Below are 25,697 nucleotides of genomic sequence, written 5' to 3' on the forward strand. Positions count from 1 at the left end.
AAACACATGTTCAGCTTCTCATTTAGCCCGGGTTTCATGGACAGGTTTGATTACATTCCAATATATTTAAAATCAAAGTTTGTGGCCTGCAACTTGATTATTTTCATTTTTTTGTTTCTCTATGTTTTACATTTTGACCACACAATAACACAAATGGAGAAAGATGGTGGGAGAGTTGTTGTGCACAACCTCCACATTTTAAATGATGGGACAGCTAAAGTATTGCTGTGTTATCAAAAACATACTTTCAGAATGTGTCCTTTACGGCACGCGGTTCCATGTGAAGCGTCATCACAACGGTGCTATGCTAACAATGCTCATGTGTTTTCTTAGTGTCTGGTGTGACTGCATTCATCACAGATCTTTCAGTGTCTGATGCCAAAACATTGTCACAGCAGTACCTGTGAGCCCTTATGTAATCTGATACCAGTTTCGACTAAATGCTTCCTCGTGACATTTTGTTTCCCTTTTTGTCACCTATTCATGGTTCCAGAGAAACATATCTGCTATGAAAGATCTTTTTGTTTTCGTACTTCCTCTTGCCAAACTCTATCAGGAGAGTCAGAACATGGGCGTGTATGTTTCATCTGTTATCAAAATTACTACTTCCACTGTGATTTTAAAAAGTCCCAAGGTGTTATTCTGATCAAAGTAACAGTGTTAACTATTATACATGTCTGCAATACATAAGGAAAACGTTACTTTGATTCCCACTATTTAGCATTTATCGATCATCAGTGGGGCATTGACTCATTGTTACCTAATTTGGCGATGTAACGATATTCATTTAAATAAATATCTTTGAGCTTATGAATTAAAGCTGTTGGCATTATTAAACACTTAGATCTAATTAGACCTTTGACATACAGGTCCTTTCAGGGCGTTCCCAGATATATTGAATATCAATCCCTCGGGCATGTCTGCTCTGCCTAGTGGCCTCCACCCAGCTTTGCAGGAAAGCTTCAGGAGATAATGATCACTTGCCTTAACCACCCTTACACAACACTGCACTGAGCTTCCTCAAGGAAACAATTCTCTGATGTGAGAACTGCTGAAAAACAATTGTCTTGTATTTTTTTTTTCTCCAAAACATGAACTCACGAGCATGGAGATGTTTCTTAATTGGATCAATTAAAAAACTGGAGTGTATATATTTGACAGTGCTCAGAGGACATGGAAGGGCTTGGCAACAAAACCACGGGCCGCTGAGCAGAGTACACACAGCCATGTTTCAGTCACAAGACAATGCCTGGGATTCTTGCTGCTGACTGACTTGTGTTTGGTATGAGCCACCAACAGATCAGTTGCAGTAATAAAATGCATTAACTGTAAGTAAAAAATGTCTAAAGATATCCGAGAGCTAAGGCTAGCCGTTCAACGCTAAATAAACCTCAGACATGCACAGACATGCGAGTCTTGCCAGTTTTTCTTGTTCCAACCTGCATTCTCTCCTTTCCCTCCCCCCACTTAAATAGCAAACACAACCACTGTAATTCAGTAAGAAATAGTTCTCAGGTACAGAAAGGGTGTACGCGAGTTATTCAGCATCCTATTCCCAAGACGAATGACACATTTGATATCATAAAATCAATGCCCTGCTTCAAATTATTCAACATTTCTTGTAAATTTCGTCAAATGTTCGTTTTATTTGGTGCCCTGGGTGTTTATTTTTCCCAGGGATGCCTGAGCATTGTGTTGTGAGTCAGTGTGAGTCAGCTATTAACTGAAGCATAAGATTAGTTTGAACTCTCCTTGTGAAATGTAGAGTTGCTACATATATGGCAGGGATATTTGGTGTGAGCAAGAGTGTGTGTACAGTATATGACTCAACCCCATTTAAACATAAGATAAAGGGGCGGAGTAGGAGATTGTGTGTGCTTGTGGGAAAAAAAGGAGGCAGGTATTCACAGGTCTCGGCTTTCTTCCTCTTCCCTCCTTCCTATTGTTGCACATTCCCTCACTGAGAGAGGAAATAATTTTTCAAAGACCCAGGACTTTTAGCTCACACACAAAGAATCTGCTAGCTTTCTTTCCTTCGGTGAGTAGACGTATTTCATTTGTCATATTTAAAAATGTTGTTTTTACTGTATCTCTATTCCCAAAGTCAGTGTTTGGTACCATCTTGCAGTGCTGGTGGGGAAACCTAATGAACGACATGCTTGAAAAGTAGAATCAATTATTTGATAATGGTCAGTCTTGTCTCTTAAATCTTTGAAGTACCTTTTCCAACACTAGTCTGAATGCTTTAGGCGGCTGTGATGCAACACTATCTTCAGCCTCTCTAGTAAAGCGTCATATTGTAGCAGGCATGCCAACCTACTTTTATCTTTGTATTCATCCAGTAGTGAATATGTTTTGCACAGATTCATTAAATGCTTTGTGAATCACAGTGAATCTTTAACCTGCATTTATTCTGTTCTTTGGATAAGGTTGATGTTTTTTTGATAGGAGTTGAAAAGACTCGGGTGGGGTCAGTCCCCCTTTAGGGTTGTTCCTCTGTTGTTGACAAAGAAACAACTGGGGTAGCTTCAAGGAGTACTTCCTTGTGTCTCGGGAAAGAATAATGGCAAGGTGAACAATTATTATAGTTTCTTACACTTCCTGCAGTGTTATGCTGTTAGGCCTATTTGGTCATTTGTATGTGATCATTTAAAAGTAAAATATGTCTGAGGGTGAGACGCTACACAACACCTCCTACAAAGAAGCAAGACACTGACTCCATAATTGTTTAGCCATGGAAATCAACTTGTTACTTTGTAGTTGTTTAATGTCTTTTTATATTTTGTGTCTTTATGGTCATGTTGTGTCTCTTTGTAATTGTCACTTTTGAATAGTTGTTGTCCTTTCTTTTGTTTTGCTTTTACCTTTGACTAGAGTTTTTGTACCTCTGTCATTTGTTTGCATCTCTTTTTAGTAATTTCTTACCATTTATTTGTGGTCATCTTGAGTGTTTTCCTGCCTGGTATGATGTCTCGTTGAGTGACATTTTGTAGATAAATGCCAGGTGACATCCTGACACTTTGGGCCCTTGGACATGTGCCTGGGGGGTATACTACGAAGCAGGATGTTCGCTTAGCCGGCTAACTTCTGGGAAAACTGCGGCTCTCCGGTCTTACGAAGCTGGTTCTCTTTTTAGCAGGCTAGATCTCCATGGTAACTTATGCTGAGCGGCTAACCTGCCCCGGAGCAGGTTAGGTTGCAGGCTAAGAGATCAACTCAGTGAAAGCACCGCCAGCTGACCAATCATAGCTCAGTGTGCAGAGTTTAAAGCGATCAAGTCACATTACAGGAGAAAGGAAATACAGAAAAACTGCCGTTGCAGGAAAGACGGCCGGCAAAAATCAACTGACTGTGAACGTAAACATTATAGAATATCACCTCCCATCTTCAGAGCAATCTGACTATTAACATTAGCGTTAAGAAAGCTTACTTAAATATCTGCCACAACATAAGTAACCGGATCAAAGTACCAGTACAGTCCGCGGCATATCACATCATGTATCATATATTTCCTTATCTGAGTCAGCTGAGTCGTATCTGGCCGTGCAACACTCAGTGTCACATACTACATGCAGAAGTATTATTTTAAGCATTTTAAGTTGACGAAACACTCGAGACAAATGTAATTAAAGTCAGATCGTGTCTTAGACGGGGCAGTGATATCATAAACCTGTTAATGTACGCATTCAAACACTTTTTCTTTTACCAGCTGTATTCACCTTGCAGGTGCAGCTATGTGGCTTTGATCCTGGATAAAGTGTTTAAGTCATGGATGTTTAAAGTTTAACGTCTTCATATTTGTCTAATTATAATAGTAGTTGACTTTTCATTCAGGAAGTATGACGCGCTGCGCTGTCAGTACGCTTGTCCACGGTTATGACTAGAAAGGATCCTTCTAGTGTAAAACTCTCGTGAGAGTCTGGCTGAATGTCACGTGGCTGAATGTTTACGCACACACACCTCAACCTGTCCGCCATAAATGCCTCAGAGGACGGATACCTGAACCGTAGCGTCCAGCTAGCTTAGCCGCTAGCTTAGCGATAAATACACACAGCGTTGTATTCTCCTCCCCCTGTCGGCCCCTAAAAGCTTCAGAGAGCGGATACCTGAGCTCCATAGCGTCCGGCTAATGTGAAATACACACACACAGCGTTAGCGGGACATTCTCCTCCCCCTGTCGGCCCTAAAAGCTTCAGAGGGCGGATAGCTGGGCTCCGTAGCGTCCCACTAGCTTAGCCGCTAGCTAAAGGTAAACAAAAGTAGATGGGTACATAGCATATGAATAAATCGTCACCGATGTAGAGGATATATTTTTTGATTCACTTTGAACTCGGCCAAATGGAGTTTAATGCTTTGGGATTAAAGTTAGGCCACATAGTACGTGCATGGGTTTGAAAGTATAACGTGCTAGCCTGCTGTAGTACATCGTATAGTCAGGCACACATTTATGAGACTTAACAATGGCCAATTATATTTCTTAAATAATATGTAGCCTATTCCCAGAGCATAATTAATGGGGCAACAAGGTGAGGTGTAAAATGTGTTTTAATATCATACATTTTACGCCAGCAAACTTCTTGTACGGACTTCGGCAGCAGTGAAGACTCACTAAACGAATTAAGTACAAAGACGAATCGTGCAAATCACCAGAAGTCGTTCGCGAACCGGTGAACGAATCTTTAAAGTGAACTGAATCAAAAGATTTGTGTCCCCGAAGGGATTCGAAATGCCCATCACTAGTGCGGGTGTGTGTGCTCGCCTCGGGCTGAGTTTCGCTGTGTCTCGCCTACCAGGAAATCACACCAGTAAGACAGCTCACACTGTCCGCTCCTTGCAGCAGCGAGCCTCGCAACGTCCCGCCAACACGGCACCCAGACCCCACGCAGCATTCTCTTCTGTTTGTCATTACTGGTATCATTTTCTGGTTGCTAACAAATGTCATTGTAACACATAACACACATCAGAGCACAATGGGCTCACGGGAGCACCAACAAGCCGTTTAGGACAGAGAGTGAATACACATAGCTACTATACAGAGCTGTATGAGAAACCAATGTAAGTTTGGAAAATTGCACAATGTAAATCTATTCTAGTAGACCTAACCAATATAATTATGAGCAGTAGAAATGGTCATATCATGGGACCTTTAACATATTAGTATGAGCACAACCACATCACCACAGCCACTTATCTGTATGGAAGGTGGATTGGATCTCGTGCGCACAATATACTTTCTCGTTCGCACCACTAAAAAGAAAATGTTTACACAGAGAAAGTATCTAATTGTTTCATGAACATTTAGGGGCTCCTTACAGAAGTAATCACATGAATAATGATTCATTTTGATTAGTGAAATCACTACTCGTAAAGTAGTGCGCCAAAGTTAAACAGACTTGAAGGAAGGCAACTACAAGTATTTGCACACTGACCCAGCCCCTGAGGACATCCATCTTACAGAAAATACTTTTCTCTTTGTCATGTTAACCTATTGTGATTTGGGTGTGGTCTCCTTTCATTAATTCCGTCTCACTCTCTATACATCACTGCCTCCCTCAGCAGCCCAGTGATCCCCGTCTACCTGCCATACCTCCACCATGACTTCCTTCCCTCTTCCCCAACCGAGAGGCATCGACCTCAGCCTGCTGACATGTGGAGAGATTCAATGCAGCGACCACGGTTCCTGCCTGAGTCCACCGGGGGGCGGCACCGGGTTCGTGTGCAACTGCGACCTGGGCTACCAGGGAGAGGCCTGCGAGGACACGGTGAACGGGGCGCTGAGCCTCCCGCTGAGCCTCAGCGTGCTGGCCGTCATCTTCGGGGTGCTCATGGTGGCTTTCTTAGTTGCCAAGATAAGTCAGAAGCAGAAGAAGAGGAACAGGTACTGAAATATGTTGTTCTTAAGGGAAAATGTTAACGTTTTGGTAAAAAATGTTTGATAAGAATTAGTTTAAAAGTAAAAAAGTTAGCTTGAAAGTTGTTTTAAAGTAGCTTGAGTCGGGGTGTTGTTAGCCTAGCTTAGCATAAAGACTGTTAGCAAGCAGAGGCACAGCTAGCCTGGTTCGGAAGTAAACAACAACTTCTGAAGCTCTTCCCTAACACCTCCTTTCTGCTATATGTTAAACTGAAGTTGAAATTATGTTTTACTAAAAATAAATCTATTTGACTTCTTTCCGAGGCACCTGCAGCTGGTGAACGGGAGTTGTCACTAAGATGCCGGGGCAAGAGAAGGTTTACGGTAGCTGCCACTCGCCTTCCGTGGCAAATTCACATATTTATCGTGTAAAATGTCGCTGTTTAAGCATGACTTTATCGAACTGTTCTGTACACAGGACTGATGTGCGATCTCCATTTTTCAAAAAGATTATAAATTATAATTTGTATTAAATGTTACTTGGAGGACGTGGTTTGTTAAAAATAAAACGTGCTATATTTATGATAGTACTACAAATATATTGTTATACAAGAGAGAAACATTGGCGAGTGAGTTGCAACCATAGACTGGTTGTAACCTATGGTTGCAACGCAAGCCCAGCTGACATTGCTTCCCTTGGCAATTGTCGCTTCTGGGGGGGACTGGAGTTTCCACTGCTTGCTATGATAAACCAGGTGTATTATTACTAGTAAAGACAAATAAATATCTGTATTGACACAGAAACGTGCACACTGGTGTTATTAGACTTGGAAATGGGGGACCCTGATGTAAACAAGACGAAAGTCTTTCTCTGGTCTGCATCCCCTTAACAATTGTATGTTTTGAGCTGTACTGTACTATACCCAATATACAAGCTGTTAATAAACTTTTCAATCAATCAAGCTGCAGACTTAGGGCAGCTGTAACTGATTGCACTGGCCACTAGTGAGATGCTAAGGTTTATACTTTATAAATGAGGCAAAGGACAGTTATATTTTATTGTACACATGTATAAATGTGTTATTTTAAATTTAGGCATATGTACATCATTTGTATCTTCGTTGTTAATAAACAGATTAATGTCATTGTATCCGTTTTGTTGTTTAATATTTTAATTCTCATTAAACATTTTTATTTCAATTATTTAAATGATAAAATACATTAATAGCTGATACTCATCATTTTTTTTTTGGCTATACTTTTACAGTTTGCCTAATCTACGTCACAAATACACTTTTTTGGGAGGGGCTGTATGTTTTTAAATCTGGGATTTTTCATTTTATAGCCTTTATATTTATTCAGATTTCAAAATCCTAACTGTATGGCACAAACAACAATTTCAATTTATTTCCCTCAGGTTTGTCTCGAAATTATACGTTTTTGACTATTTGAGAAAGACATTAAGAATAACCAAATCCAAAAATAGTATATATACACAGCAACATTTCTCAATGCTTCAGATGATTCTTATTTTATATTGATATCAGTAAATCTAAACAAACCATGCTATTCCGTTTAGACAATCATGACAGTGTTTTAGCAGATAGTACAAAAACAGGCCAGCAAGAATCATTACTGTTGGACTCAGCTTTCTCTGCATTTAGCAACTGCTGCGTCAGAGAGCAACTGATTTGCATTATTTTACCTGATGTAGCCAGTGTTAGAGGACACAATAGGCTCATCTATGGAAATAAGCTATATGAAATGTGATTAAGGAAGTACAAATGTGCTGTAAGCAGATCGTGACATTTCTATTTAAACTGCCAAAGACATGATAATTTAGTCCGTTCATTTCTTGCAATGTGAAAAATGCAATCAGTGTGTGAAAACTACTACTGGACCAAAATGGTTCCATGTAATGTTGTGATTAATGGTTAGCATTTTGTATTATGTTTAATCATTGTTCTTGAGCACTATTGAGCCACAGTACCTCATCAAAATTCTCTAGAGTAGAGGATTTAAGTCTACTAAAGTATACAATAAGTCTACTAAAGTATACAATTCATGTTTTTTTTTATCCAAACCTTTTATTGTTTTTCGAAACTGGCAGATGCCGAAAGTACCTGCCACAGATGCCACGGAGTAGTGGCATCTGCAAATACAGGTTTAAACAGCAGCATTTGCCACGGAAGACGAGTGGCAGCTACCGTAAACCTTCCCTTACCCCGGCATCTAGTGGCAACTCCCGTTCAGCAGCTGCAAATGCCTCGGCAAGTAGTGGCATATGCCGCAGATGCTTCGGCAAGTAGTGGCATCTGTGGCAGATGCCGGAAGTACCTGCCACAGATTCCGGAAGTACCTGCTGTAGTATCAGGCATACTAGGTGGGTAGGAACCTTTGAGATGTAACTGTTGTGCATCAGTAATTAATAAACGTGAGCAAGTCAACCTACACGTCGGTCCAAAACTTTCCTATACAAAAGCCTCTATATAAGTTATAGTGAACACTTATAACAATAGAACATGGTGTCAGAAGTGAAAACGAGACATTAACAAGTCAATGTTAGTGTCCAGTGGACCGAAATGTACGTGAGGTTTACGGCCCTTACACACGGCGGCTTGCGTTGTCGCTTGCCGGCGGGGGGGCCTGAAACTCGACCAATAACCAATCACATGAATATCCCACCCCAGACACACAAGCACGCGGTTTGATTGGCTAGAGCTTGTACTGGCATATGATCCGATTGGCTGACGCCTCCGTCGAGGCGGCAAAATTAGAACATTGCTCTACTTTTGCACCGAGCACCGCGAGAGGAGCTACGCTTTGCTCGAGGGCTGTAGCAATACACTAATCTCACGATACGATATGATACACGATATTGAGCTCACGATACGATATATATCACGATATTCAGCCAACGATACGATTCGATACAATTCGATATAATTTGATACACTTACATCATTTTCTGAAAGATTTTAAAGGGACAGTGTGATTTTGGTGACATCTTGTGAGTGTTCTATTGACTTGGATTGAATTAATTCAACTGAAAACTGAAAGCATCAATTATACAATATATGGCTCTGACTAGACAGAGAGTCTACAGCTTGCAAATGCTGGACAAAATGACTCAAAAGATGTGGTGAGAAAATGTGTTTCATTTATTGAAACAGTGCCAACTGTAGCTTACAAGCCTTTGAAACGTAAGTACATAAAGTGCAGTATCACAATGGACAATGGAGAATTAAAAGGTGCAGCAGGTGGCCTGTTCTGAACAGATTCCTTTACAGCATTTTTAGCTTAACACAGAATATGAGGTAGCCAATAATTCAAGTCACTAAGAACAACATTTAATGTAAAATGTACCTGCCAATAATTCAAGTCCAAAGGAGTAACATTTAAGCCAAAAACACTAAACAGAAAGGCTCCTCTCTACATAACTGCATCTACATTGTCTTCAGATTTTTGTTCAGGAATATAATCTGATCAACGTGGTCTGGGAGAAGTGCACTTCTCTGAGCAGTGACGATGGCCCATTCCCAAACCGCCCCGTACACCCTACCCCTCCATTTGCGCGTTCACACGGAGGGTCCGCCTACGAGTGTTGAGCGGTATGGAGGGGGAGTGGGCTATCAAGCCCTCAAACAGCGAGTCTGCAGCGGTGCTGACTTGAGACCGGTCTCTACCTGACCGGAGTCGCGCTGTGTGTGTCCGCTGCTGTTAAGTAGTTCCAGCAAACATCCACTGATAAACTGCGATGTTAACAACCTCATGATAACTTCATATGTTTTAACTTAGGATCATAACTGTGTTTAGTCTAGAAAAAGGTAAATGTGTGCATTTTATTATAAAGTTGTGTATATTTACAGACCGTTGCAAAAACTAAGAAGCTTATAAACATCAGGTTTAAAACTAAAAGAGCTTTGAAACACAATGAAAGATGTTAGGAGTTTTATTTGAGTTATTAATTTAAACTTTTTGTCTAAGAGATGCTGATTTGAAACCGTTGTTACATACAGTTACGGTATTTCCTGTTTCTGCCGGAGAGAGGGGAGGCCGTCCCAAAGCTTGCTGCTGTATTTACTCCCTCCATCTGACAGGAGGGAGCCTCGTTGAGCTGCGAGTGTGGCTACAGACGGAGTTCACTCCGTCGAGGGAGTGGTTTGGGATTGGTAGAGAAGACCCTCTGCAGTGTGGTTAATGTTTGCCGCCATTCTCCTGAACCGCTTCGCACTCACTGCGAGAAGAAGACACCGACGTCTGTGTATCTAGAAATGCTCTCCAGCGACACTAGCGGCTCGGCTGGCTGACGTAATCGCTCTTCGTGCAAAGCGAACGGGGGGGAATGGGCAGCGAGCAGAGTGCCAGGCGGAACACGGGGGATTTGAATGGGAGTTAATGTATCGATACCTGCGGCTGAAATATCGATACTTTCTCGGGAAACAAAATATCGATATATATCGCAGGATCGATTAAATTGCACAGCCCTACTTTGCTCCCAGAATGCTGTTCGGCGAATCGTGACGTCACCCCATTCAAAGTGAATGGGCAGAAGCGTTGAAGCGGCAACGCACACCGCCGTGTGTAGGGGCCGTCAGTGTCGTCTATTTTTTCCGTGGAACGCCAAGGAAGAGGCTAAAGCTAGCTAGCGTTTCAAGTCTCACCACCGGAAAAGTTCACTTTCAAGGCAGATGACTGGCCTAAATGGACAAAACGCTTTGAAGGATTCCGCATTGCGTCTGGATTAGAGACACAACCGGACGACAATCAGGCGAATACCCTCTACACTATGGGAGAAGAGGGAGAGGACATACTGACTTCTCTGCACTTAAAGAGCAACTTGCAGGGTTTTTTTTTAAATAGATTTTTGCTTAACCTTGCCTGAAAATTACAATTAAAAAAAGTTAATGCAGGATTTGATATTTTTTAAAAGACATAAGGGCATTTCACCATTTTTAATCATGGTGAGCTGGAGTTGTGCAGGTTGCACACACTCCAGCCTATCAGGACATCGAGTCCACAGTTTCCCCAACAGGAAAAGGACCGGAGCTAGCTTTTGTTCCTGGGTGCGTTGTTTGAGGGGCATCCACCTCCCTGCAGCACATCTCCACAGCTGAGGCCTATCAAACAAAACGTTTATCAGGGAAACCGTATTACATCTCTGTCCCCCCTTCGCTCCTCTCTCTCTCCCCTCCGGTACACAGCACGTAGTGTGGAGTTGCATTAGGTAACGCGAGATACGGCTGATACTTGCGCATTAGTTTCTGTTATGGATCAGTATCAACAGTCCTGCCAGTAACGTTACTATATTATCAATACTACTTTTAGTTATAGCTTGATATATGATAGCTAACTTTACAATGTTGTGATGTGACTGACGTTAGCTAACATTAACTGTAGCTAACGCCGGTGTTCCGGATTAACTGGTTTACAGAGGTGGGGGGCGTGGCCTTCGACTGAAATACACATTTCGATCGCTTCTTCTGTCGTCTACATAAATATTTTTGGTATATTTGGCCCGGTAGGAAGACTTTGATGCACATTCAGTAACAGTGTGTGGGGTTGTGGTTACGATGGCGATATCCGGACGCCAACAGCGAGGACTACAAAAAGAAAAACGAGTTGACTGGGGATGTCTGTTCAAAACATTGCGAACTCCAATAAATCATTTAAACCAGCTATTGATGCCAGACTAATTACTGAATATCGTTCTTAATGTGATACCAAGTCCATCTGAGACCTGTGTACACCTTCAGACAGCCTCCAAGTGAAGCGTGCGTTGTTTACTCACAGTTTGAAAGCAGCGTGGAGAAGTCCTCAGCTGTGGTAAACTGTGATTCTCTAAGGTAAACTACGATCCGCCCAGGGAAAAATGGGATCCGCCAAAGTTTAACTGTGATCCACCCAGGTTAAACTGTGCCCCACCTCTGTAAACCAGTTGATCGGGAAACCAGTTAATCCAGAACACCGGTCACTCACCAAGACAGCTGCCCTGTTCTCCAATGGTTCTCCTCACACCACAGCTCCATTTCTCGCCTATGGCCGTTATTTCTTCTAATCCTTGGCTGCTCCTGGTCTCTTGGACGCCTAGCAGGCTCATAATTATAATCATATGCATTCGAATAAATATTTTCAACCTCTTCTGTGTCAAAACTAGCATTGTGATCCATGTTTATTCATACGTTAGACCGGCCGCTCTCCCCCATGTTACGTCACACGCAGGAGGTCACGTGGGGAGGCTTTTTTTACGCGGAAGTAAAAATGTCTTTCAAAAACGACGCCAGATGTCACTGTAGTGTATATTTCTGTATATTTTTTAGAAAATCTAGTGTAAACATCATTTTCCTACACATTTATTCACTGGTGTGTCTAACCTGCAAGTTGCTCTTCCCAGAGGAAGCGAGTGAGTATGGGACAGTTACTAGAAGACTGGATGGACACTTTGTGGCATGTAGAAACATAATTTTTGAGAGGGCAAAGTTTAATCAGAGACAGCAGGAGCTGGGCGAGTCGGCTGACAGCTTCCATACAGCGCTGCATTGCCTGGCGGAGCACTGTGGATATGGCGCTCTTCATGATGAAATGGTGAGGGACAGAATTGTGGTCGGTTTGAAAGATAAAAGACTATCAGAACAATTACAAATGGATCCTGAACTGACGCTAGAGAGAGTAATAAATAAAGCTAGACAAAGTCAGCTGGTAAAGAAGCAACAATAAATGCTCAAAGTTAATTTCAGGACAGTGATCGCCAGCACACAGCTCGAAAGCGTGCACGCAGTTTAGCGCACGTCCGAAGCACGTTAAACTACACAAGGAGAAAAGAGCACCGCAGGATAAACAAACACAATGCAGAAGATGTGGAGATGCAAGAGGGCACAGATTCTACAGTACTTGAGTATATGTACTTAGTTAGCCTACTTCTCACCTCTGGTCAATTGATAGATCTTAATGTCAATAAGTTGTCTTTATTTACTTATAATATAGGCTATCTTGACTATTATTAAAAAAATAGCACGTTTATTTATTTTTAACAAACCACGTTCTCCAAGTAAAATTGAATGGAAATGATAATTTGTAATCTTTTTGAAAAATAAATATCGGACATCATGCAATTCTGTGTACAGATCAGTTCGATAAAGTCATGCCTAAACAGCGACATTTTACATAATAAATACAGGTTTAAACAGCAGCATTTGCCACAGAAGGCGAGTGGCAGCTACCGTAAACCTTCTCTTACCCCGGGGCCCGGCATCTTGTTGCAACTCCCGTTCTGCAGCGGCAGATGCCTCGGCAAGTAGTGGCATCTGTGGCAGATGCCGGAAGTACTTGCCACTGCCTGCAGATGCCACGAAATGCGCTTGCTCTCTCTCAATTTAATCTTTGAGCTATATCAAGCTAACTACATCTTTATTCCACCATCACCATATAAAAGACATGACATTGATTTTGATCCTCTTATATTACTTTTGAAGTGTATCAAAATATCCCAAAAATGTTAACTCGAGAGAAAGATGTATCTTGGATTTCACCAGTTTCCCCCAGGATAAATAAAGTATTCTGATGAATAGGATAATAAAAATGATCATTGGTGGTCACATTAGCTGAGCAGACTAAGAGTAGGTGACTAAATAAACAGTGAGTGACCATACCTTACCATAGATTCTTAAGAATGTCAGTCTGGCCCAATGTTTGATAGGCAAGTTTTGTCCCCACTGTAAGTACACAGAAAAGCAGGATATTTTGTTACATGTGTCGCAACTTGGCAACAATTATTTTAGCTTTTCAAAACACCCCAAGTGAATTTGTTGTATGTGCTATAACAGTGTGTTTACTTTACATCATAAGCAAGACTTACTCATTTTGTTTGTTTTGTCTAATAGGAAACAACAGGCAGCAAAACAAGGCTACAACATCGCTGTGTAATTTGGATGACTCTCCATTATCTCGGAGGTAAGTGTTCAGAAGGAAATATTCAATATTTGTGTGCGATTACGAAATTGTAGTAGAGGATTTAAGTCTACTAAAGTATCTTCCTTTAATTTCAATATCATTTTTTTAAACTGACTTCATATTTGCTGCCTTTTATTTGCAATTTGTTGGTTATCTTAATGTACCCACGTCAAGCAAAAATGCTCTGTAGTGCTGCTATTGGTCCAAACGCCACAGGGGTCCTTAACCTCACACCATTTGGTGGATAAATGATCACAAGAATAATAACTCTGCTGTTCTTCTCCAGGTCAAACATGGCATTGTGGCCAGTGATACGCTTGAGCTTCCACCAGCATTCTTCTGCAGCACGCTTACAGTGCAGTTTGATGAATTTAGTAAAAAAAAAGGACAGATCAGATCCACCATTCTTTCTTGATGACTGGTGGCCCCTCTTCTACGACTGATGCTGCAACATCAAAGAAACCCAAATACTGAAATATTGAACTGAACGTTAAAGGGATTGACAGAGACACAACGTCCCTGCTTTGTTTCCCGTGTATCATTTGACGAGGACAGGCAAGTCATTCATGTCAAAAGGCCAGCGTGTATCAAAGAGCTTTCAAGCTGTTCATTTAGAAAGGCAACAGGAGACTGACTAACAGTATGTTTACATGTATGTATTTGGCACCAAACTGGATTTGGGCCATTAAAGATGTTCCTTGCAGCCACCTTTTTAAACTGTTTTCTACATCTCTGAGAATTAGGTTGACCCTATTATTTTCTTACAAGCACAATACAATGTTTGAGATGTCCTTGCTAGGGCCCTGCATTCATCACCAGCTTTGGAGGTTTGTTTGAATATTTATAGAATTTTGATGAGGTACTGTGGCTCAATAGTGCTCAAGAACAATGATTAAACATAATACAAAATCCTAACAATTAATCACAACATTACATGGAACCATTTTGGTGTAGTAGTAGTTTTCACACACTGATTGCATTTTTCACATTGCAAGAAATGAACGGACTAAATGATCGTGACTTTGGCAGTTTAAATAGAAATGTCACGATCTGCTTACAGCACATTTGTACTTCCTTAATCACGTTTCATATAGCTTATTTCCATAGATGAGCCTATTGTGTCCTCTAACACTGGCTACATCAGGTAAAATAATGCAAATCAGTTGCTCTCTGACGCAGCAGTTGCTAAATGCAGAGAAAGCTGAGTCCAACAGTAAGGATTCTTGCTGGCCTGTTTTTGTACTATCTGCTAAAAGGAGTGACTTTTTACTGGTATTAAAAACAAAAATGCTTTCCTCAGCAATCAATTTCACAAAGGGTAAGACGGGGACATTAACCCGATTGGATTTGTCGTTTATTTTAGTCACTCTGAGTAAGATAGCCAGTGTTAAGAGCTTTTTATTCTGTATTGTCTATTTTCTTCCTACACTGCTGATTGAATGAATGTTTTATATGCTTTTTGTAGTTCTTGACAGCCTATAGCATCAACTATACCCAACACTTTATGATATTGTCTATCCCTCTGTTTTTGTGTTGCTGGATTACACAACATTTCCATAGTCAGACATGTTTCAACAAGCTGATATGCTCATAGAAGGTGATTATTTAATCATGTGTGCCCTTTGTGTGCACAAAACTGGCTGAAAAGTATGTCATTCTTCTCTGTCAGAAGTTATAGGTCACAACGATGTATACTCTTTTGATATGTCTATTTGAAATATGTTTGCCTCATTTATTTAAGAGATGGAAACATTTGAAAATGTTTGCACAACAAATCTGCAGTAAACCACCAAAACTAAGGATTTTATTGCTGATTTTCCACTTTACTAAACACAATAGCTGGAGAAAAAGTGCCTTTGAAGTGTCCTGATCGAGAGGAGTCCTTTTGAAAGGTGAATATAATATGCCAATAACCTGAAACTTGTGCACACAGTGCACACCTCCTCAGATCCTGTTTTACTTCATTTTAAAATTCCTCTCTTGTCATAAATGTTTGACACAGACAGTTTAAAACAAAAGCCTGATACATCTATCTTATATATATATATATATATATATATATATATATATATATATATATATATATATATATATATATATATATATATAAGATATCTCTTGTCTTTTGACTTGTATTATTCTGTAATAATAATTTGTTGTGTTTATTTTGTTTTGCTTTTATTATTATCACTACTGCTGATAGGTGCAGAATATGTGTGTGCAACTGATATTTACTTAGTTTGTATATTACATTAAATTTAATTTAGCTGACGCTTTTATCCAAAGCGACTTACAATAAGTGCATTCGATCAAGAAGATACAAACTTGAAGAAAACAGAATCATAGTACATCAGGTTCCATAGAGCCAAACCATTTCAAGTGCTACTCAACAGGCTTTAGATAAGCCAGTGCTTTGTTAGTATATAAGTGCTTTGTTAGTATATTAGTGCTTTGTTAGTATATAAGTGCTTTGTTAGTATATAAGTGCTTTGTTAGTATATTAGTGCTTTGTTAGTATGTAAGTGCAGGTTCTTTTTTTTTCATTTTATTGCTCGAAGTGGAGTCGAAAGAGATGAGTTTTCGGTCTGCGCCAGAAGATGTGTAAGCTTTCTGCTGTCCTGATGTCAACGGGGATCATATTGGCTCTGTAGCAAGCTGATCTGTGGTTAACTGATTTATGACTCAGTACCCCTAATTAAAAATTTCACTGGCATGTACGTATATCATATCTTTACTGCACATACACTTTTTGTTCTGTATGTATTTTGCTGCATGTTCACCAACTTTCAAATAAAATGTACAAAACTCACAACATATCAATGTTTTATTTAAAATATCAAAGATTTGTTAAAAGGGTCCCTTTTCTGAGAATTTTCCGGTTCATATTTGTATTTTGTGCCTCTATGACATGTTTCAATGCTTTAATGCTCAAAAAGCTCTTTATTTTCTCATACTGCCTGTGCTGCAGCGCCTCTTTTCACCCTCTGTCTGAAACCAGAACCCAGTCTGCTCTGATTGGTTAGCTGGCCGGCTCTGTTGTGATTGGTCAACTGCTTAGAGAGGTCCCACCCCTTAAGATATCACGTATAATGTGTTGGAGTGCTATCCAATACAAGCGCGAGTTGACGTCATTATGTTACAGAAGTAAACAAAGTCGACCTGTTTTTGACTTAACCCTGGCCAATTCAATCCAATTAAATTAAACGACACTTCTTATTTCTGAAGTTAACACTACATTTCAAACAGATTCTTGCAGGACTGAATTTGAACTTATTGTAATTATAATTGATCACTTTGGATAAAGTGGTCAAATGAAGAGGAAAAGTTATAATCTTGCTAGGAAGTTAAAGACACAACTATTTTATTATGACAAATGATGTGCAGCAATAGCTAGTAGTTTATTTCAACACTTTGTTTCAGCTTGACAGACTGTAAGTATCTTTGAAATCCTTACGAAACTTTTAGGGTTCCAATGTGTTTTACCACTGACTACAGACAGCCAGTCTGTTCTGTGTACATCAAAACATGCACCGCTGCCTCTCTGCTCTCTTTCTGGGATCTTGTAACATGATTGTATCAGCCTCAGTGTTTACTAAACTTAACTGGACCAGGAAGGACTGATCTGTTATCATGCACTTCAGTCTTTGTTATCAGATATAATATGTGTATGTGATGTGATGGAACAGGAAGGATCTGCCATGAGGGTGACACTATGTCAACACCTGTGTTCATATTAATGAGAAAACTTTGCATGTTTGTTTTTCAGGAGGGGCAACCTCAAGTAGCATTTTAAGCTGGTGCTGTGTCATTAAAGGGGAACTGATTACATGCGCATGTTAGGTTTAATATCCTGTGATGTCTGTGAAAAAAGTCATGTTATCCATGACTGGAGGAGCTTTCTGAAGTCTTATACAATTTTATTTAAAAAAAAATAAAAAATAATAATAATTCAAGGTCACCCAATTGTTCCTTTCAGAATACTTCTTAGCAATTGTTTTTGAGTAAGTACCTACATACTTTGGCTATAGGTAAGGTTTGTTTTTAACCTATAGCGGCCCCTACTGGACGGTTAACGGGAATGAGGAGTCAGCAGTCTATGACAACGTAAAGCAGTCAATAACAAAGGTTTTTCAAAGACCCTCAATCACCACAACTACAGGAAGGTCCTTAAGCTTACAAGCTTATTATGTGCAAACAATAAATAGCCTGAGGTCACCTTGATGATGATACTGGAGGTGTTTTAGAGAGTCCAACCTTTGTGCCATGCCTTACGATGTAACATGTGGCCATTTAAGTTTGAGTGTAATGTAAAGCTGGATTTGGTTACAAAGTTGCAAATATGGGAATGAGCATTGGGAAACTGGACCCATACTAGAAAGTTAAGTCAGGATCTTTAAATTCCTGTATTTGAGTCTCCTTCATGGAAGTTTAGAGCTATTATAAAACTTTTTTTTAAAAAAGCTCTTCAGCATCTCAGGAGAATGAGGCTATAAATAAAAACTGACGCCCTAAACACCATCTCTCTGCTGTATGAACTGTTAGTATCTGCATGGCACTGTCAGTGACTTGTCCCAGTGTGTGAGCCTCAGACAGAATAATGCTAAACTTTGCATTAAAAAAAGTGACTTACTCTATATCTAACTGGTGCATTCAACAGGTCCGGCTGGGAGTCTGCATCATGATTACTTGGGAGGCCATTTTAATAGCAAAAGACTGAACGGCCAGGAGAGAGGCAATTGTTCACTACAGTGTCGCCTTGTGCAAATCCAGTTTAAACAAGAAATGCTGTTAGACAAGATTTTGAAAGAAACAAACCTCTCCGACCGGTTGTGTGTATGAAGAAAAAAAAGTATCTGTATAACATGTAGCCTTTCTGAATGTGTGTTTGAATTGTGGCTTCATGTAATAGAAATTGCAGGCCAAACTATGACAACAAATTAATGTAACCTCACCTTTATAACCACAGCTATTCCCCTTATATATTTTAAAAACGTCTTTGTTTTCTCCAAATGCAATCTGAACACTTGTAATGTAACAATAAGTTGATACTCAGTCATCTGTTATTAGGAAACATTGCACATTTAATAAACAACACTTGTATCAAAGAGCAATGAGAACAATATTGATCACCTTTCTTTTTCAACAGGTGGCCTATTGTCCTACAAGGTTGGCCATAATCTTAAAGTGCATAAGAATACAGTATTTACATAAAAACATTAGGTGGGAAAAGTTGGCAATGTAGAAAAAAACCGGAATTCTTCACCTTTTACTTTCCTTATAATATCCACTACATTTCCACCTGCACTGCTCTGCTTGAAGCACACTCCAGTATCACGATGTAAGTATAAATCATAACCCAGCTATTATGGGTCTCATTGCCCTGGCTCACTCTCACATCATTTAACAATATTATAGATGTTTGCCTTCAAGTTGTGATGTGGCTAACTCAATTGATAGACTACACCTAATGAGTTTACAGTGATTTCACAAGGTGTTTATCTCTTGGCACCACTGACACATTATTTTATGGCCTAGAATAAGTGTTGGTATAATGTCTTATGTAACAATACTCCATAATATAAAAAACTCTGCTTGTAATATAAAGTTTACCATCTTCCTAGAAAGTTTCCCACTCTCAGTCCTTTATTTAATATCCATTTTACGTCGTGTTCCTCTCCTGTAGTGTTTTCTTCTCATAGGTCTGCATCATAAGGTCTGCTGCCGTATGAGGTGTTCGCTGACTGTGCTGCGGTGCTCTTGGCCCGGGGGAAGGACACATCTTCATCCAGGGAGTCTCTCGAGTACGGGACGCTGCTGACCTCGCTCCGGGCCCGGTCCAGGCTCGGCACTTCGACTCTTCTCGCCGGCTGTCTCCTGCTGGCGAAGCGGGCTCCGGTTACCTGCTCTACCCGCTTCTCCCCTCGGTTCTTCCCTCCGCAGCACCGGCAGATCCCGATGAACATAACGAAGCCGCCCAGGATTTCAAAGATCCCACCGATGTAGCCCAGGATGATGCAGTACCCCACGCGCACATCTATGGTAGGGGACACCGTTGTCACTTCTTTTAGGATGTGGGTGTACCAGGCGATGGGTATGATGGTCATGACCCCGGAGAGGAAGATCAGGATTCCGCCCAGGCCAGCCAGCAACCAGTTAGGCCTGTCTGTCCAGCAGCGCACCCCAGGGATGGCCACTGCCAGCCCGATTAGAGTCACGATGAGGGAGGCCACCATTAAACCCTGGGCCACCTCGATAATCTGGTTCCCGAAATATTCGCTGTCCTGCAGAGTGCAGTCCGCCCTCGTCTCGACTGTGGTGGACCTGCAGATCTCCCAGATGCCCTGTTGGATGTACTCATCCGGCGGGCGTAAGGGAAGGTCGTTAAGGGTCCTCCAGTTTGGGGCCACTGTGGCGGTCAGGTTTAGGATCCATCCGCAGGGAGCAAAGACCATCCCGAAGATCAGGATGCCCGGAGTGCGCAGGGATGTGCGCATCCACTCCTGCGTTCTCTGCGACGGCATGGTTGTTGGTGATGTGTGTGTTCTTGCAGCCCAACTCAGTGTAGTAACTTACACAGAAGAGACTGAGTTTTGACAGCTCCAACAGCTGCTATTTAAAAACAAGTCTGACTGAAACCTGGCAGTGGGCGGGTCCTTCAGGCTTACCTGTCTGCTGCCTCGAGTCATCGAATAGGACAGGTGTGGCGGGCGGGCGGGCCGTGCGCAACACAGCTTCTCATCTGCAACTGCAAGGAAGGGGAGAGGGGAGTTTCGACGAAGCTTTTATCATGATGCAAATGTGTGTGATAAGAAAGAACAGGAAACATATTTCGAAATCTCTTTCCTGGAGCCATTACAAAAAAAAAAAATACAACTTCTATTTTATACCCCATTTTTAAATCACCTAAATGTAGTTTTGTCCTAAATGTTTTGATTACTATTTAAAAATATAGTCCTTAATTATTATTTCAAACACTTATTTAATAATGATGTGATCAATAACATGTGTCTGCATATATGCTGCTTTCGCATTAACACATTTAATATGCATTAATGTAAGAAAGAGGAGACTGTAAGAAAGATAATTACAAGAAACATTTAAGGCAAGGCAATTTTATTTATATAGCACTTTTCAGCACGTGGCGATTCAAAGTGCTTTACAAATTAAAAGAAAAAGACATTTAAGAACAAAAACATTAAAAAGGCATTTAAAAACAGGCATAAAAAGCAAAGATGATGAAATGAAATAAATAAATAAACACAGCAGGTACAGAATACATGACTAAAAAAGGCATACTGTAGTGTGAGTATGGGCAGCTCAATTAAAAGCAGCGGCAAATAGGTGCCTTTTTAATCTGGATTTAAAAATAGGAAGTGTTTCAGCGGACGTGCACAATTTGGGCAGTTTGTTCCAAATTGTTGGGGCATAATAACTAAAAGCTGCTTTTCCATGTTTAGTGGTTATTCTCGGAACAGAGAGCAGACCCGACCCAGAAGACCTGAGACTCCTGCTGCTTCGTTGTGATGGAGGTTGTCTATATACCCCGGTCCTAAGCCATTTATTGATTTAAAAACTAGCAGTAGTATTTTAAAATCAATTCTTTGGCAGACTGGAAGCCAGTGTAATGATCTCAGAACCGGAGTGATGTGATCCACTTTTCTAGTGTCAGTGAGTACTCGAGCAGCAGCGTTCTGAATTAGCTGCAGCCTTCTGATAGATTTTTTTAGTGAGCCCTGTGAATACACTATTGCAGTAGTCGAGTCTACTGAAAATAAAAGCATGGACAAGTTTTTCTAAATCCTGTTGCGACATTAGTTTTTTAATCGTTGATATATTCTTCAGGTGGTAGTATGCAGACCTAATAACTGTTGTAATGTGACGGTTAAAATTCAGGTCTGAGTCCATAACTACACCCAGATTTCTTGCTTTGTGAGTTACTTTGTAGTCTGCCAACTGAAGCTCTGTGATTACTTTTAATCGGTCCTTCTTTGCTCCAAAAACAATGATCTCAGTTTTTTGTTTGTTCAATTGGAGAAAGTTCTGAGTCATCCAGTCAGGTTTGTGCTCAATGCACTTGCTCAGTGTTCTAATCGGAGAGTAGTCTCCCAGTGTAATTTAAAAATACATCTGGGTGCCGTCTGCAAAGATGTGATAGCTTAAATCGCTTTTTAAAAATAATTTCAGCCAGAGAAAGCATATAAATATTAAAAAGCAAAGATCCTAAGATGGAGCCTTGAGGAACCCTGCATTACATATTTATCAGGGTTGATTTGTAATTGCCTATTGAGACAAAGTATGTTCTGTCCTTCAAGTAGGAGCCAAACCAGTTTAGAGCTGTTGTTGAAACTCCCACCAAGTTTTCAAGACGGTCTAGCAATATGTTGTGGTCAACAGTATCAAAGGCAGCGCTGAGATCTAATATACTAACACTGATATTCTGCCACTGTCTGTGTTGAAATGGATGTCATTTAAGACCTTAACAAGTGAAGTCTCAGTGCTGGTTAGGTCTAAAGCCCGACTGAAACACATCAAAACCGTCGTTTCAAAACATGAAATTACTCAACTGTTGAAAAACTGCTCTTTCAATCAGTTTGCTTAAACAAGGAAGGTTTGATATTGGCCTGTAGTTATTCATTATGGTTGCGTCTAGGTTATGCTTTTTTAGAAGCGGTTTAATTATTGCAGTTTTCAGGGCCTGTGGAAATACACCTGATTGAAGAGACTTGTTTACTATGTGTAGTATATCTGAGGCCAAGCAATGAAAAACAGTTTTGAAAAATCCTGTCGGGATGATGTCGAGGCTATAGAAGGAGGATTTCAGATGTTGGATAATGTCTTCCAGGTCTTTAGCATTTATCTGATGGAATTTTTGACTTGGTGTCTGAATTGGCTTTAGGTGAACACAGGGACAACACATTTGCTGTATTTGCTGATACAGAGGCACTGACTGCCTGTCTAATTTGCATGATTTTGTCAGTGAAGAAGGAGGCAAAGTCATTGCAGGCCCTGGTGGATAGAAATTATGAGGCTATCGACACTGGGGGTTTGTTAGTCTGTTGACAGTAGCAAACAAGGCACGTGAGTTGTTTTTGTTTTTGTTAATGATGTCAGAGAAGAACGATTGTCGTGCCTTTTTTATTTCCTGATTATAGAAACCGATTATATATTTCCAAGTGAACTTGGAGGTTTGTTTTTCTCCACCTGCGTTCAGCTTTTCTGCACTCAGTTTTTGCTATTCTCACAGTCATGGCTTTTCTCCATGGAGATATTTTCTTGCCAGATACTTCCTTTATTTTAATGGGAGCGATGGTATCCACGACATTTGTTATTTTAGAATTAAAATGATCAACTAGCTCATTTACTGAGAAGATAGCATGGGCAAGTGAGGGAGTAAAAATCTGGGCAAACATTTATTTTGCATTTTCAGTTAAGTGACGTCTAGTGGTTACCTCTTTCTTAGCAATTGTATGGAAGGTGATAGAGCTCTCAAAGAAAACACAGGAATGGTCGGAGAGCGCAACATCAGTCACCACAAGCTTAGAGATGTTCAGACCCTTTGATACAATTAAGTCCAGGGTTTGCCCCTTATTGTGCGTCGGACCCTTGACATGCTGAGTCAGTCCAAAATTGTCGATTGAAGCACTTATATGTTTGTTTGCGTGTGTATATTACTTTATTATCAGAGGGGCCTCATCTCTCCACAGGCTGCACATTTTGACTCATCATCTTCATTACAAAATTCTCCTTTTTTGGTCCAAGCATGTCATAATACTCAGAGATTACGATGGTTTTGGTTTGAAAAATGCCCATACAGGACTGTCTCAGAAAATTAGAATATTGTGATAAAGTTCTTTATTTTCTGTAATGCAATTAAAAAAACAAAAATGTCATACATTCTGGATTCATTACAAATCAACTGAAATATTGCAAGCCTTTTATTATTTTAATATTGCTGATTATGGCATACAGCTTAAGAAAACTCAAAAATCCTATCTCAAAAAATTAGAATAGTTCCTCAGACCAAGTAAAAAAAAAAGATTTATAACAGCAAAACACAATCAAACATTTGAAAATGTCCATTAATGCACTCAGTACTTGGTTGGGAATCCTTTTGCACGGATTACTGCATCAATGCGGCGTGGCATGGAGGCAATCAGCCTGTGGCATTGCTGAGGTGTTATGGAGGCCCAGGATGCTTCAATAGCGGCCTTTAGCTCATTAGCATTGTTGGGTCTGGTGTCTTTCAGCTTCTTCTTCACAATACCCCACATATTCTCTATGGGGTTCAGGTCAGGGGAATTTGCAGGCCAATCGAGGACAGTAATGCCATGGTCAGTACACCAGTTACTGGTGGTTTTGGCACTGTGGGCAGGTGCCAGATCATGCTGGAAAATGAATTCCTCATCTCCATAGAGCTTTTCAGCAGACGGAAGCATGTAGTGCTCTAAAATCTCTTGGTACACAGCTGCATTTACTCTGGGCTTGATGAAACACAGTGGACCAACACCAGCAGCTGACATGGCTCCCCAAACCATCGCTGACTGTGGGAACTTCACACTGGATTTCAAGCAACTTGGATTTTGCTCCTCTCCAGCCTTTCTCCAGACTCTGGCGCCTTGACTTCCAAATGAAATACAAAACTTGCTTTCGTCTGAAAAGAGGACTTTGGACCACTGTGCAACTGTCCAGTGCTTCTTTTCCTTAGCCCAAGTCAGACGCCTCTTCCGTTGTCTTGAGTTCAGAAGTGGCTTGACCATGGGAATACGGCTATTGTAGCCCATTTCCCGGACACGTCTGTGAACAGTGACTTTTGATACCTGGACTCCAGCTTCAGTCCACTGTCTTTGAAGCTCCCCCAAATTCTGGAAGCGACTCTTCTTCACAATGCTGTTAAGGCTGCGGTCATCTCTCTTGGTTGTGCAGCGTTTCCTGCCACATTTCCCCCTTCCAACAGACTTTTTGTGGATGTGCTTTGAAACTGCACTCTGTGAACAGCTTGCTCTTTGAGAAATTTCTTTTTGTGTCTTACCCTCCTGATGGAGGGTGTCAATGACGGTCCTCTGGACAGCAGTCAGATCAGCAGTCTTCCCCATACTTGTGATTTAGTTTACTGAACCAAGCTGAGTGTTTTTCAAGGCTCAGGAAACCTTTGCAGGTGTTTCGAGTTAATTAGACGATTCAAGTGATTCGTTGAACACCCTACTAGTATACTTTTTCATGATATTCTAATATTTAGAGATAGGATATTTGAGTTTTCTTAAGCTGTATGCCATAATCAGCAATATTAAAATAATAAAAGGCTTGCAATATTTCAGTTGATTTGTAATGAATCCAGAATGTATGACATTTTTGTTTTTTTAATTGCATTACAGAAAATAAAGAACTTTATCACAATATTCTAATTTTCTGAGACAGTCCTGTATGGCTGGTAGAAATTCAGTTCAGCAGGAATCCTCTGCAACCAACTGTTCAAATACTTTTTCGGCCTCTTTGAGTTTGTCTTCTCCTCCTCTCTGCTTATATCTATCTGCACATCTAGTTTCATAGTAACACTTTGTTTATCTCGCCTTTCTCGGACTTTCTGAATAGGCCTAAAACCCAAAACATGAACAGAGTCATTGGGCAAACTCCCGGAAAGCAGCAGGTTGAGAGTGTGACTATACCACAGCCATCAACCTGATCAACCCCACATAGAAAGTGATTTAGCTTCTAAAAGAACCAAACAACCCAAAAACAGTTTGTGATACTCCCCCATAATACATTGTTTGAATTAAACACTTCTGAAATTCTAGTGTCAATTGGATCTTTACCCCAATGTGACCCCATTTCCCCAAATAAGCCCTCTAATATATTTTATTTATTTAAAAAAGACTGACACTGAAGAAATGCATGGGAA

At 40.5% G+C, this 25,697-nt stretch overlaps 2 protein-coding genes across 3 annotated transcripts; one reads left to right on the forward strand and one right to left on the reverse strand.

Annotated features, from left to right (window-relative positions):
* Positions 1-1,510: 1,510 nt before the first annotated feature.
* On the forward strand, positions 1,511-15,600 carry LOC307025466 (uncharacterized protein). Of its 2 annotated transcripts, none has more exons than XM_079660165.1 (4): positions 1,511-2,038; positions 5,560-5,878; positions 13,732-13,801; positions 14,088-15,600. In XM_079660165.1, the coding sequence occupies exons 2-3, from the start codon at positions 5,595-5,597 to the stop codon at positions 13,772-13,774; spliced, it is 327 nt and encodes a 108-aa protein (XP_079516291.1). In that variant the 5' UTR covers positions 1,511-2,038; positions 5,560-5,594; the 3' UTR covers positions 13,775-13,801; positions 14,088-15,600. The 2 variants fall into 2 exon arrangements, with proteins under 2 accessions (XP_079516291.1, XP_079516290.1); XM_079660164.1 differs by having other exon boundaries at positions 1,514-2,038; positions 5,557-5,878.
* Positions 15,601-18,861: 3,261 nt separating this feature from the next.
* Positions 18,862-20,455, reverse strand: LOC307025176 (claudin-23-like). The gene has a single exon (XM_079659788.1). The coding sequence runs from the start codon at positions 20,320-20,322 to the stop codon at positions 19,495-19,497; it is 828 nt and encodes a 275-aa protein (XP_079515914.1). The 5' UTR covers positions 20,323-20,455; the 3' UTR covers positions 18,862-19,494.
* Between the last annotated feature and the right edge of the window lie 5,242 nt (positions 20,456-25,697).

This window comes from Notothenia rossii, assembly GCF_949606895.1.
Source record: "Notothenia rossii genome assembly, chromosome: 11".
NCBI lineage: Eukaryota > Metazoa > Chordata > Actinopteri > Perciformes > Nototheniidae > Notothenia > Notothenia rossii.